The sequence below is a fragment of the Camelus ferus genome, chromosome 17 (assembly GCF_009834535.1).
Source record: "Camelus ferus isolate YT-003-E chromosome 17, BCGSAC_Cfer_1.0, whole genome shotgun sequence".
NCBI lineage: Eukaryota > Metazoa > Chordata > Mammalia > Artiodactyla > Camelidae > Camelus > Camelus ferus.
Window position 1 is genome coordinate 33,964,095 of NC_045712.1, and position 15,485 is coordinate 33,979,579.

Below are 15,485 nucleotides of genomic sequence, written 5' to 3' on the forward strand. Positions count from 1 at the left end.
TGTCCTACGTCAGGAGTCATGGGGGCAGCATCTCTTATACAGCACGTTAGGTAAGAATATGGAGTCTGGCCCAAACGTCTGGGCTGAATCCTGATGCTGCCACTTGCAGCTGTGTGACTTTGGGCAAGTCACATAACCTCTCCGACCTCTGCTCCCTCATCTAGAAGATGGGGATAATAACGGCACCTACCTTGCAGGTTTGTTGTTAGGACTAAATGAGTTAATGTTTATAAGGTGCTGAGAGCAATACCACCCCATATGACTCCTGATTTGGGCTGAGGGTTTGAAAATCTTGAACTTACTTACTTGATTTCAGGAAAGTGCTTCTACATTCTAGATAACAGTAGCTAATGTGAAAAAAAATTTATTACAGACCACTTTTCTCCCTGCTTTCATCTTGAAAACCTCCCCAAATTTCAAAACAATAAATGAAAAAACACAATCAACTTTTCTTCGTGGGTCTTGGTGGGAAGACTTCTCTGCATCCCGCCCATTTGTGCTCACCTGCGGGTGCCCGAAAGCCTCTAGAGATGCCCTTCTTGCTGATTTCATCCTCTCCTATGCTGGTTCCTCTAAGCTTATTTCCAAACAACTCAAGGGACCAGAAAGTGTGCCAGATCAACATGTTCTCGACATCCAGTGGCCAAAGGGGATGTCTGCAGGTTTACAGGTAACCGAAGTGGTTGCCTACTTTCAACCATCTTTAAACCATGGCTCCGGAAACCCGAAGAATATAATGTGGCTAAGAGCTGGGAACGCATGCTGAAGTCTGTCTCTGGGTCCCTTTCCCATTCTTAACCTTTCCTCTATCCCTCCAGATTCACGGACACCACTGGTTTCTTTGCTCCTTCACTGTGCTGCTGGTGCTGCTCATTTCTGAAGTCCACGTGGCTCCTGGGTTCAATGATTCCTGCTAAATCCCTTTTTATTTTTTCCTATCTCAGCGGCTGCTTATCGCACCACGAATTTATCCCCTGCTGTGGGTAGTTCAGAGGAAGAGAGAGTGTTTCCATTTGCAGCTAGATCTTCCTGTCCAGTCATCCATGCGTCCATCCATCTACTTGCTCAAGGTCAGCATCCCAGCTGGGCATTCTCAATCTCCCACATTTTCCACTGGTTACTTTTCTGCTCTTTTTGAACCACAGAGTATTCTTCTTGTCCTCCAACGAGACAGACTACCCAGTACAGTTTCTGAACTGTGTTCCACAAACCCTGTGCTTGGAACATAGCCCAACCACTCTGGAGCCAAACTCTGTGTGATCCAACTGGGAATTCCACATCCCAGTGGTGAACTTGATCACCCTGGGTGACTTATGTCAGCTGCCACAAGAGCTCACCTGGGGACCTCTCTGAAAGGAGTCTAACTGCATGTGCCCAGAGTCCTCTAGGTGTTTCCTTTAATTATCCTTAAGTCAAGAGTCAAGAACAGTCTGCTCAATCCTGACAGTCCAAGAGGTGTTAAATAATATTTTAAATTATCAATTACTTCAGAGTTTGCAAACCCCTTTTTTCAGTACCCTTCAAGGAGCATTTCAATTAATCCTTACCCGAAGCCTGTGGGGCAGCCTGATAACAACAACAACAACAGTGCTTACTGAGCATTTGGTACCCACCAGGCCAGGCTCTCAGCACTCTGCATATGTTAACTTAGTTCTCACAAAATCACTATGAGGTGGATGCTCTATTGTCCCCTCTTCACGAATGAGGAAACCACAAAATAGGGATGAAAGGATCCTCTACCCCATGGGGACTCCGGATTTTGAGACTCAACCCTCCCACCATCTGCTGGGTGACTGCGGCAGAGGCTTGTCCTCTCTGTGCCGCCGCCAGGTGAAGACCAGAGAGGGGAGCTGGGAAAGAGCTCCGCAGAGGTGACGGCAGAGGGACGGGTTGACCACAGTGCTGTGCTAGGAAGGGGGCAGAGGTGGACACAGGCGTTCAGCTCAGGCCAAGTCACCGAGACCCATCTTCAACCCAGGATCCCACCCAACTTACTGCCAGAAGGGACTTCACTTTCCAGCCCTCCCAAACCTACCAGGGAGGGCCTCCCAGAACAAGCCCAGCACATGCTGAGAAGCACTGTGCAGGGACACAGAAGTTGAGACCACTGTTCTTGGACCCAAATCAGTTTCATAGGTTCTCAGAGGCCCTGCAGAAATCTTGGTGTATTAACTTGTGATGGAAGGAAATAGAGGCCCAGAAATAGCAAGCACTGTGGCCAAAGTCACACAGCAAGCCAGACAGACTACCAGGCCTTCCAAGCTGTGGACGTTGACTTTTTTTTATAATCATGCTGCCTTTGCCGTGTACACTTTGCCTTTTGCATCTTCCCAAATCCTCAGATTATGAAAACAGGAAAGTACTGTCTGCACAGCCCTTCAGATCTGCATTTAAATGCAAAAGATGGCAAAGGCAGTCCGGAAGTTGACAGCATGAATACAGGGACGTGCTGGGGCAGGATCAGGATCGGTTCTTAGAAAACAGGTTCCCAGCAGTGCAGTCCATGTACACTTCCTCCATCCCTCAGGCGGGGCCATCCCTGGGCCACACAAGAGTTGTGTATGGGGTGAGACCCTGGGCCAGCGCAGGCCAAAGGCATCCTTGAAGGAAAAGGGAAGTCCCCACATTTCACTCTGACCACCCACACTCTGTGTGGCCTACGTTCTCTGTAGAACTTGTAATCACTGCCTTGCTGATTCTTTTTGCACATTTTTAAATGGTCTCACTCAACTAGAGGGCAAAGTCCATGAGGGCCAGGACCTTGTTCACCACCACATTCCCTATATTAGAGCAGAGACTGGTACCCAGCAGCTATCAATATGTATTTGCATGAAACAGAAGCAGACTCACAGACATAGAAAACAAACTTATGGTTACTGAGGGGAAAAGGGTTGGGAAGGGATAAATTGAGATTTCAAGATCTGCCGGTACTAACTATTATATATAAAATAGATAAACAACAAGTTCATACTGTATAGCACAGGGAACTATATTCAACATCTTGTAGTAACCTATGGTGAAAAAGAATTCGAAAACATATTCATGTATGTGTACAGCATGCATGTATGTATGTACAGCATTATGCTGTATGCCAGATATTGACACAACATTGTAAACTGACTAAACTTCAATTTTTAAAAAAGGAATTTACGAAAAAAATACATATACATTTGCATGAATGAATGAAAAGCAGCTGGCTGGCTGGCTGGCTGGATAAATGCGTGGGTGGATAAGTAAATAGGTGGGTGGGGGATGGATGGATGGAAGGACGGATAGAGAGATGGGTGGGTGGGAAATGAATGGATGGGTGGATTGACGGACGGACAGATGGAGAGATAGGTGGGTAGGTGGGTGGATAGAAGGGATGGAGGGAGGGTTAAAATGGGGGAGGTCCAGTTCCACTGCCTTTGATCTGGTGAATTATCTGGGGGTAGGGCAACAGCTACACTTTCAATCATTAAATATTCACTGAACAGTGCATTGTGTGTTAGGTACTGCACTAGGTACACACTAGGAAAGGCTACAGTGTAGGAGGCAGGCAGAGTCTCTGCCCTCACAGAATCCATGCTCTAGCAGAGACACAGATGATTACACAGTGATCATCACACGGCATGACAAGTGCTACCATGAGGGGTGCACAGGGTGCCAAAGGAAGGCTTCCTGGAGGAAGTCATATCTAAACTGAACCTTGAAGGAAGAGTCAGCTGTTAGCTGGGTGAACAGGGCTTGGGATGGGGGTGGATTATTCCACACAAAGGGAGCAGCGTCAGCATTAAGCCAGGTAGAAGCAGGAGCCAAACAGGTTTGAGGAGCAGCTTACAAGGTAGACCATCAGGTGTTTGTTTGAAAATCAGCCAGTGGAGCCACTTTCTTCTCCTCCCCCAGGGCCTCCCCCTCAGCAGACATCTGCTGTTTTTCCTCTACCTAGAATCATCCAGTCCTCCTTCTTCTGGAAGGGCTTCCTGATTTCCTTTGAGGAAATCCTCAAAATTCCCTTCCACCATTCTCAGTCCATGTGGTTCATGGGAAGCTGACCCTACCCTCCAACCCCTGGGCGTGGGCAGGAGACCCAGGCCTAGCCACTCAGTAACAGTGTGTTAACGTGGCCTCAGTGATGGGGCCCCAACCAGGCCAATTAGAGACACCGGAGTTTTGCTGGAAACACTGGGAAGGGAGTACTCACTTTCCACTAGGGGGCGCTGAGCTGATAGGAAGTGAGCCTGCAGCGGAGGTGAGGGTGAGGAGTGGGGAGGGGGCGGTCAGGGATCATCTTTGTTGCTACAGGGAGACACCTGTCTGATCATGAAGACACTGCTGAGGAAAACAAAACCAAGTGGGGGAGGGGATGGGTGGATGGGTGGGTGGATGGATGGAAGGAAGGACAGATGGAAGGAAAGAAGGAAGAAGGAAAGAGACACAGAGGAGTAGGAAGGAGGAAAACTGAAAAAGGGCAGGATAAACCGAGGCGGTGCTGTTCTGCTGCCTTTGGTCTGGTGAGTATACTGAAGGGGGAGGGCAGCTACACCTTCAAGTATTAAATATTTATTGAACAGTTAATTATGGGCCAGGCACTACAGCAGGTGCTGAAGACACCATCCTGTGGGAGACAGACAGGGTCTCTGCCCTCAGAATACACACTCTACTGGGGAGACAGACAACGAAACAAATGTGTCAGCCTCTGAGATTCAGTAAATTGCCACTTTTACACATGCCAGGTTGTACTGGATGCCTGTCTCTTGCTACTGAATGAGGCCCCTAGTGGCAGACTTCCCTCCCTGCTAACCTCCCCACCACCCATAACAATCCTAGTCCCAACTGGCCCAACTAAGCACATGACTCACAAATACTGACTGGCTGAACAGGGGCTACTCATCCCATACCCTGGCTTCCTGCTTCTCTGCGGCCAGAGATGCTGTTCCCTCTGCCTCCCACTCCAACCAGGAAAGACCACTGTCATTCATCTCCAAATCCAACACCATCTCTTCTCTGCTCATGCCATGTCCATATCCCCACTAAAAGGCTTGTCACATCTCATCCTTTGTACACAGCGACGGTCAGTAAACACACGCTGAGTGAAGGCATGTCTCGGCAGGAGAGCGGACAGGGGAGAGGAGGTTGTCTAGCGGGAAATCTCGTCCCTCCAACCCCCATTTTTCTTAGGACCACTGCCACCCCTAGATGAAACTGGGCATATGCCCAGCAGGCTGTGACAGTCCGGCAGGGCCTGCCTTGTCCTGAGTCTGAGACATGCCCTGGTCTCCCGCCCAGGCAGGCATGGCATGAAGAAGGCTGAGAGGAGCCTCGAAGTTCCTCTCGCTTCTTCGTACCTTCATCTTACAGATGAACATTGAGGACCAGAGTCCAGCTAATGTGCCCTGGGCCAGTGTTTCCCAAAGCATGTGATGGGTACTGGCTGTGTTAGCGAGGTGATTTTCAGTGTTACAGACATGTTATTAACTCTTTTGAATTCTCTTGGACTCTTCTGATAATATCAGGAGGAAAACCAGGCATCGTAACCAGAAAGTGTTCAAAAGAAATCCCTAGTAACGAGGCATGGGATTGGGGTCCAGGGTACTCTCAGCAACCGGGCACAGTGGTGCACTGTTTGCAAAGAGGGCCACAGTGGTTGCCCCACGGCTTCAGGGATGCGCATTTGCATTGTCACTTCTCAAGCAGTTTACTTTTCCATCCCACAGCTCTGGGCTTGGGTGTGACTTGACTTGGGCAATGAGATATCAGTAAACGGGACACAAACAGAGGCTTGGAAAGTGCTTGCCCACTGAGGTTTTCCCACTTTGGGCTCTGTCTTACATTGGCCAGGAAACTGTAGCCATGTCAGCGGGCCCAGCTGAACCTAGCCCAGTTCACCAACCCACAGAATCATGAGCAAATAAAACGGCTGTCATTTTCAGCCACTGAGTTTTGACATAATTTGTTATCCAGCAATTGATAACTGATACAAAGGCCTTAAGCAAGGCTTTACTTCTTTGTGCCTCAGTTTCTTTATATGTAAAATGTGTGTTAGTGAAATAATTCATATAAAGTATCTAATACAGTGTGAGATACATTCTGGCCAGAGATGTTACTATTATCCCTGTTTTGACAGTAAAGAAAATGAGGACCTAGGACAATATGGCCAAGCTGGGAGCCAGCTGGGAGGTCGTGCAGCAGGAATTCAAACCCACATCCATCTGTGGTCAGTTTGCTCTGCTATGATCCTGTGTTGTCTCCCCTGGTGAGAATTCCCTTCCTCTTCCCCGTTCCCCATCTGCTTTGTTAATTCCTACCCATCCAGAGGCACCAGGCTTGATCAGTCTTGATCACAGTAGCCTGCCTGGAGCCAGCACTTTGCTGAACCCTCAGTCCATCTCTCACACACACACATACTCTCTCTCCCTCTCATTTCTTCAGTCAGCAAATATGTACTGATGACTGCCTACTCTGTGCCAGCACTGCCCTATGGGGACAGCTCTGGGGACACCGTGGAAAACATGGCGTGGCTCCCACAGGGTCATGGTCCAGGTGCCCTCCCCCGAGTCCATGTATCTGGCACATACTAGGCATTGTCTCAGGGGCTATATCACCGGTTCTCAAGTTTACTCTTGTCTCCCTGTGCAGATTCTAAACTCCTTGCAGGCAAAAGCAGTTTCTTTCATTTATTCATACAGCCCTCCCTCCCTCCTTTGACAAGTACCTTGGGAACAGCAAGGGTGTACAAGACACGTCAAAGACCAGCTCTTGAAATGTTCACTGCCTGCTGCTGTGCCTCCTGCAGTGCTAAGTCCACAGAAAGCAGCCCCAAATACTTGAATTTAAATGAATTTCTGGACAACTACTAAAAAACTCGGTGCCGTCAACAAATGACCTAGCAGGGGGTTGCTGTTGGCACCGCCACGTTCTCACTTGTCTGCAGCAGGCAGCAAAAGGAGGAAGCTGGGGAGGGGCTGGCCCTCCCTTCCCCACCGGCTCTGAGGCCCTCCCCAGGCTACTGTGAGACAGGAAGCAGGGACCCCTTGCCCGCCTGGCCAATGGCATTTCTGTCCAGCCACCCTGCCACATGGCCCACAGGGACAAATGTGCATGGAGCATCTGCTGGGTTCAGGGCACCGTGCTGGGCACCGGCACTGTCCTTCTGGTCCCTGACAACCACCTGCCCTATCCACCCTCCACACTGGAGAAAGGTTCTGTTGCCAGTCCCCCGTTCCACAGGTGAGCCCGAGGGCTGAGGTGACTTGCCCGAAGCCTTTGGGCCTCAAGTGCAGAGCTTCTCACCAAGATCTGACTCCAGGGAGTGTGCTTGCCAACTGAAGAGACAGGGCAGAGATGTTCAAGGTAAGATAAGAGGTTTTTAAAAACCGCTGTAGGAATGAGAAGCCCAGAGGTGACAGCTTTATTAAGGTGGTGGAGTTTGGTCTAGATTTGAAAAATGAGACAAAATAGATAAACAACAAGGTCCTACTGTATAGCAGAGGGAACTATTTTCAATAGCTTGTAATAACCCATAATAAAAAAGAATATATATATAAAACTGAATCACTATGCTGTATACCAGAAACTAACACAACATTGTAAATCAATTATACTTCAATTAAAAAAAAAAAAAAGAATGTGACACAGACCAGAAGAGGAAGCAAGAGGGTGGTTATAGGCAGGGGAACTGCAGGGGTGAAGAAGCCAAGTGGGGAGATGTATGGGGTGAACAGACAGCAGCCAGCAGAGGAGCCCAGCTGGAGCTCCAAGGCCCTGGACGGGGAACACCAGGTCCAGCCAAACCCTCTGCAGAATTCTGAGAAGAAACATCTCATCTGGCTCTCAACCTGGCCCATTTCTCACCACGCCCTGCCCCACACGGGAATGCATGAGGCCTGTTTCACCCTCCCGAGGAGGCGCAGACAGTGATGGTGTCAGGACCATGGGAACTTCTGAAATGCTGGGTTTCTTGGTTCTCTTTGTTCTGAGCATGCATTATGTATCTGATCTCCTTTCTTTTTTACTTTTTTCTTTTTTGGCAGGGGGAGGTAATCAGGTTTATTTAATTTTTAGTTTATTTTTTTAATAGAGGTACTGGGGATTGAACCCAGGATTCATGCATGCTAAGCATGCACTGTGACTGAGCTATACCTTCCCCATGATGTCCTTTAATTCTCACAAGGGAGTGTGATAAGTTGGCACTATTATTTCTATCTGTCAACTGGATTTGAACCCAGGACGCTGGCTCCACAGTCTGTGCTGTGAACCACTGGGCGAGTCTCCCCGACTATCCCAGCAGATTCAATCCTATGTCTTCTCAAGCAGCAATTCTTCCTTTACCCTCAGCAATGATCCAATTAAAAACTGTCAGGGCTCGACGTTTTCCCCTTAACTTGGGATCAAAGAAATGTGTGTTTCAACTTTTATAGATTAACCTCTACGAACCAGCACCCGATTTTACCGATTTGGAGACTGAGGCCCAGAAGCACAAATGCCTTGCCCAGAGCCCCATCACAGGTCAAAGTCTGAGGCAGGACTTCCAACCTGAAGTCCAGGCTCTTGGGCAAAGGCTCTTGGCCCCTGAGGGGTCCACTACCCACTGGCCACACAGGACGTGGACGTAGAAAGAGAACAACACCAAAGGGAGGGGCCTCCTCACAGCCTGCAGCTCTTTCTCGAACCGGGGATTTTCAAGTATAATTTTAGCAGTAGAATCCTCCCCATTTAATGAGAAACTTTATGAGGAATCGCCACATATTTAAAACATAACCGTTTTACTCTGGCCTGACTGTCTTAGGGGTGGAGGGCCTGTAGTGCGGCTGCTGGGCCACCCCACCCACTCCCCCAGGCTGTCTGTGGCTCCCCTCACTCCTCCTCGAGGAATCTCCTCGAAGCACAGGCTGTAATGTCCCCACCGTACCCAGCGTGCTTGTGTTCCCCAGTTACTCACCTCCTTGGATTCCAACACCCATCCCAAATCCAGTTAGATCTTGCCACCAAGCAGGTAGCAAGATCAGTTCTGGGCCAGACTATGATATTCTGAAATTATTTCTTGGAGACAGGAAGGCACATTCACCGCCCCTGCCTCATATGATCCTCAGAACAGTGCTCCATTTTGCAGATGAGAATACTGAGACCCAAACAGCTACCTGCCTGCCTCAGCTCCCACAGTTAGTAAGGAGCGGGCCTCAGCATCAGTGTGTCCGACCAGACCTGAAACCCCAACCAGCCTCAGGAGATTTCATCCCACACTCTCCCCACTTCAACTTTGTGTCTTCTGCTTTGGGAGGTAACGCACTCCCACAGCTGGCAGGTAATCTGAATCTCTGTGAACCTTTACAAACTAAACCTGCCTGGGGCCCCTTCCCGAGATGTGCAGAGTCAAGCTGGGGCTGTGAGTCGTTACTTCCCATCGCAATGACCCGCGGTCACTCGGGACAAAGACAGAGCACAAAGGCCCAGGGTCACCCCAGATCTCTGGTAGGCTTCCATCCCGCTCTGGGCACAGAAGAAAAGGGGCCCAAGCCCAGACAGCAGCAGAGCCCGAGCAAGACTCACCGTGTAGAGCTCGTTGGTGACCTTCAGCAGCTCCTCGTGCATCTGCAGGCCAATCTCCTTGCTCTGGAAAGTGAAAGAACAAGTGTCAGAGGGGTGGAAGGGTGCTGGCTGCACTGACCAACTTCCTTTTCCACACAGAAAGGGCAGCAATGCTTGGGGTGGGGTGGGAAGACGTGCAGATAGCAACATAAACCTTGCTGATCCAGACCTGAATTCCTCCACTCACAACCACGAAACAAATCCACAGAGTGAGGCTCCTCACAACAGGAATTCCCGGGCCATGTAAGTTGGGGAACCATATACATCCCCTTGGTAATTCACAGGGACATCACATTAAAGATTCTGAGACGCACCTGTCCATCTTGCTTTAATTCTGTGTGTCCTCAGCTGATGTGCCCAGAGTGTGTGTCCCTAGCTCTATAGTCATTAACATGTCATGAAACTGGGGTTCCAAAGAACACGGTTTGAGAAATAATGGTCTAGCTTCTCAATTCAGTGAGCAGCTCAGGTAAGCAGACAGCCTGCTGGAGCATGAAGCAGGGGTCTGGCTCCTCGCCTGGCTGTATCGCCAACTGGCCACATGGCCTTGGAACCTAAGTTCTATAAAATAAAAGCACCTATAAAATAAAAAGCTTTAAAAAGCTGCTTGAACAAAATGAGACAGGTTTTCTTACTGTAGGACTTTGCAGCAGCTTTCATCCCCTCGTGTGCACGGACTGTCTAAGGGGGTTGTAGGGTGCAAGTTTCGTTGACCTCAATCCAAACCTCGAGGTGACGTGTGTATTTAGTATACTGACGGACGTGAGTCAGAAAACAATGAACAGGAATACATATAAACACAACATTGCAAATCGACTTCTGTAATTTAAAAAAAAAAAGAAATTCATACAGAAAAAAAGGAAAAGAATGATCTCCCAGGTTCCCTCTAGCCTGAAGAGTTCAGGATTTTGTTATTTTGCTTATTATTATTATTGTTATTGTTATTGTTATTATTATTATTATTACAGTCAGCCCTCTATATCCATGTGTTCTACATCCAAGGATTCAACCAACTGCAGATGGAAAATATTTGAAAAACAAATTCCAGAGAGTTCCAAAAAGCAAAACTTGAATTTGCCTTGTACTGCCAACTATTTACATAACATTTCATTGTATTTATAACTATTTACATAGCATTTACATTGTATTAGGTATCATAAGTCATCTAGAGATGATCTGAGGTATGGAGGAGAATGTGCACAGTTAGATGCAAATACAATGACATTTTGTACAAGGGACCTGAGCATTCATGGATTGTGGTACCCCAGGGGTCCTGGAACCAATCCCCCATGGAGACTGAGGGATGACTTGTTATTATTATTCTGGCGGAGGGGGAAATAAGTCTCCCTGTTTGCCCAGGCCAGCACAGGAAACTTCTGTACGGAAAATGGAAGCCCTGATCTCTGCTTACTGACGCTGAGTCATCCTGTCCTCTCTCTCAGCTCCGTCAGCCTCAAGCATGACCAGTAGCTGACTGGCAGAGACCTGCCTTCCTCTGACCCCTGCACGGGTCAGAGCCCCGGACTCAGCGGCAGCCGAGGAAGGCTCAGTACCAGACGCGATGCTTTCCCTGTCTCCTTCTCCGGGCGCACAGCCGTCCTCACAGCTTCTGGGCCTGGAATTGCCAAGAATCCCCCGTCTGAAGGCAGCCCTTTCAGGTGCCAGATCTAACAGACAGCAGAAGCTCTGGGGCAATTCCAGAGATCTGTTTAGACCTCCCTCCAGCTCTAGAGACTAAAGAAAGGGGACCCAACCCAAAAGCACAGCAGTGTCTCGGCAGCCTTTCTGTGCGGAGCTCCGGGGGAAGCTCCAGTCGCATCCTGTGCCTCTACAGAGGTGCTCCATGAACCCGACCAGCCACCCGCATCTCCTTCCGTTCTCCCTGACTCTCAGCCTGCGCTCCTCCCCTGACACTTGCTTCGAACTCTCTGACGCCCTCCAGCGGTCTCTTCTTGGTCCTCCATCTCATCAGCATCTCTGACACCCAAGACCTAGCTTCTCACGTATGTATTTTTATGGTTTAGTTTTACTGATAGGTAATAAACGTACATAGTTAGAGGAACTCTAACAGCCAGCAAGGTAAAAGGAGAAAAGTTTCCCAGGCTCCCAGAACACCACCCAGAAACAACTGCTATTAAAAGTTTCTTCTGATACCTTCCAGAAACAGCCTCTGGATCTACAAGCATACTTTAAACTAGCAGATGTCTTTTTTTTTTCCCAACACAAATGGCAGCAGTCTATACATTCCTTTGCGTCCTGCCTTTTTCCACCTAACGCTGTATCTGAGGAACTTTCCCTTCACAGCCCCTGGAGCTCCTGCACCCTCCTTTTCTGACTACTACTTGGGGTTCCATATACCAGATGTGTCGCAACTAATTAACCAGCAGGTTGTCACCAGTCTCTTAATATTCCAATGACGCAGTCAACAGTGTTGTACTCTGTCACTGCACACATGGGCAGGGACCCCTGTCAGATAAATTCCTGGAAGCAGCTCTACTGGGAAGAGTCCAGCCTTCTCAGCCCTGCCCCAGCCGGCTCTCCACGTGCTCCTGACTTCAGCCCCTGCTTCTCGGTAACCAGCAGCCACGTCATCATCCCCATGGCTCTCTCTCCTGGGCTCCGTCCTGCATGACCTCAAAGACCTGTACCTTCAGCTGCTGCAAAACAGTGCGGTCTGGATGGCCCTCATCACATCCAACTCAACTCATCCAAATGCAAGCTCGTGAACTTTCATCTATCTCCTCAAGTTCAGTCAATGGGATGATATTGTGCCGGGCATGGCAACTGGAAATTTGGAGCTATTTTTGACACTTCTTTTTCATCCCTCCTCCTCAGTCCATCCTGCCTTCAGACTGCCCAGTCCTTTGTTGTACGTAGCAGACCATGCCGGTTCCCTCCCCACTATCCATCCTCGCCCTTCCTGCTTCCTAATAGAGTCAGAAATGTGGCCCTGTGGTCATCCCTCCAGCTGAACTCTTCCAAGGATGTCACTGACCCCCATCCCAACCTGAGACAGTGGATTCTGGTACGTGTTGTTAGTCTGGGGGTGAGCACGTGACAACTGCATGGAAGAGGACTTAGAAGGTTAAGGTTAAGGGTAAGGTTTTAGCTTTTCTACTGAGTCCTAGAAAAAAGCATGGAGGCCCAGTTGTTACCAGCAGGCCTCTTAGGACCAGGAGAGGGAGCATCCTTGGGTGGCACAACAAAAGAAACCTGGTTCCTAATGACCTCCCAGGAAACTGGCTGAACCGAACCCAGAGCCTACCTCCTGGTGAACTTCCACTTCTGTGGCTTTACTGGTTAAGCCACTCAAAGCTGGGGTTTTCTGTCACTTGCAGCCAAGAGCAACCTAACAGATACATTTCCCCCCACCAGTCCCAGAGGAAGCAATGCCATCGCTGTAGGACCCAGATTCCTGAAGCTGTCCCTTACCACAGTCCTGACTCCTGTCCCTGATTATGCATGCCCAACCCAGGGTAATTTCATAGAAAGCTATGTCACTGTGTCCCTCTGAAGCCTTCTCAGTGCTTGCAGGTTCCAGACCCAGCTCTTCAGCTTGACTTTTGAGGCTCTCTGTGACTAGCATAGACTTGGTAGAGAGTGGACAGGACTGAGCTTTGGAGCCATGGAGCCCGAGACTGGATAGGGCTTTAAATCAGCTAACCTCTCAGCACCGCTGCTTCCTCGGGTGAAGTGAGCACCCGTTACTGTCCTCCTTTGCACTTGTAAAGGGAAGTGGAATGATCTCTCATGTTTACTTGCTTATTCATTTGTCATTTGTTTCCCCCACTTAAAGGTAAACCCCATGAGACTTTCTCTCTGGGGGATCTGAGCTTCTGGAAGGGCTGGCAGTAGACAGCCCCCAGCTGAGAGCAAACTTCAGGGATGGCATCAGAGGACAAGGTGACAAGCCCTCCAAAATTGACACTTCATCCAAAGACAGATCTGTGTGGGGCATAGAGGCCGGCCTCTCCTGACTCAAGCTGGATAGCTCTGAAGGGTTGCCCCATCTACAGAACTCCCTGTAGGGCTGGCTAAGACCTAGAGTAAGCCTGCCTGCTCCCTCCCCTGCCCTCCCGAAGGGGTAGATCCCAGGTACGTCCCCTAATCATTCTGCTAAGATGTTAAATTCAGGTCTCAGAGTCAGTTTCCTGGGTACCCAATCTGCAGTGTCTCACTTCCCCACTCTTCCCAGCAATGCCATAGAGCCTGTCACATAGTGGATGCTCATTAAGTTTATTTTTTGGGTGAATCTATGAATGAATGGACAGTTCCACTAAGCCTTAGTTTCCTTCTCTGTAAAAGTGGGATGATGTCACAGGTGTCGTGGAGTCCCTGTGAGGATGACAAGAGATGACACATACGACAGTACTGGTTTCACCCCGGGCACAAGGGAAGAGCTCGGGGAGAAGTGCTACAGGCTGAATCGGTACCTACTGGATGCCAGAGGCAAGGCTAGGAAGTTGCCCAGAAAGGGGAATACAAAGTTGCATTTTTTATTAACACTTCGTTTAGCAGGATCAAGGGTCAAGAATCAAATAATTCTAAGGCATGAGGTGGAAAGGGCCACAGAAGAGTGAAAGATGAGGTCACTTGGGATAAAGATGATGGAGGGACCACCATGGGGCCATGTCATCCTGCACAAATGGCCAGAGATGCCATTCCAGGGGGCGGGTCCAGCCGGAGCAAAGGCACGGAGGCTGGGAATAGGGAAAAGTTCAGTTTACAAAGAGAAGTACAGCAACAGAAGAGCGGAAGATAAGTTTGAAACAGAGGCTGGGCAAGATCAAGAGACCAATGGAGTGCAGGCTGCATTCAGAGTGGAACTGGGGGCCTCCTTTGGTTTTTGAGCAGGAGAGGCTGATGATCAGCGCTGTGCTTCTTCAGGAAGATGACGATGCCGGTACACAGAGCATGGATTGCATGGAGGCACCGCAAGTCACCAGACAGAACCTGCCTGAGTCTCTGCTCTCTCCCGCTCAGCGCCAACCCCAGGCGGGGCTGGCCACAGTGAGCGCTCAGCAAATCATGATCACTGAACTGCACCAGACTAAAGGCATTATTTTTTATGGTTGGATTTTGTTGGGAAGGGAAACAGTCTCAGCTACAGTTCCAGAAACTACTGAATGAGGAACCCAAACCAAACATTCCATCAGGAAGAGGAGGCCAAAACCCCACCGTCCCCAGTGGCAGTGTATCCGCACTCTCTGTCTGAACTTCTCTGCAGAGGTCGGGGCGGTAGGCTGCTTCGGATAGTGAAAAATGATTACACTGCGCCAAGGAGGGCACAGCCACAGCAGCGCTGGTCCCTCGGGGTTGGAAGGACAGAGCCCTGTCTCTCTGACCCAAAAGTCTATAAAATCAGGTGGCAGGTGGCCCTGGCCCTGCTTCTATTTTTGCCCATGACTAAAGTTAAACTCCCCTTAGGACCAGATAATTCTCTGAGTGGGGGCAGGGGGCTGTCCTGAGCATATAAGATGTTTAGCAACATCCCTGGCCACTAGATTCCAGGAGCATTTCCCAGCCCCACCACAAGTCGGACATTGCCAAAAATTATCTCTGGACGTTGCCAAATGTTCCCTGGGGGACAAAATCATTCTGGGTGAGAACCATTGCCCTAGACCAAAGGCTCCAAGTGGCAGCTTCTCTGGCATACAGATGTGTTTTATTTGGCCGTTTCGTGTTTTCAGAAAAATCTGACTCTTCCCAGCATTTAAAAATCAAGAAATTCCCCTTACAAGTCCGGATTTTCAGTTTCTCTGGAAAAACAAGACAATCCAGCAAGACTGCACCCCCACTTGGAGCACAGCAGCCCCTCTGGGTGGGGTTGTGCCCCCCACTTGGCCACAGTGCCCAGCATCTCCATTTGCCTGTCCATTTGGGTTTCTGACCCAGAAACCAGTGAGGTCTCACTGGGG

General features: G+C 49.3%; 1 protein-coding gene across 7 annotated transcripts in view; it reads right to left on the reverse strand.

Annotated features, from left to right (window-relative positions):
• SRGAP3 (SLIT-ROBO Rho GTPase activating protein 3) overlaps nucleotides 1-15,485 on the reverse strand; it is a 287,702-nt gene that overhangs the window by 68,431 nt on the left and 203,786 nt on the right. For all 7 annotated transcript variants that reach the window (XR_004312261.1, XR_004312262.1, XM_032458881.1 and 4 more), the window contains one exon: nucleotides 9,529-9,591. Coding sequence is in view for 5 of the 7 variants with exons in the window: in XM_032458881.1 (XP_032314772.1) it covers nucleotides 9,529-9,591 (63 nt within the window). In the remaining 2 variants the exon portion in view is untranslated. The remainder of the gene's footprint in view (nucleotides 1-9,528; nucleotides 9,592-15,485) is intronic.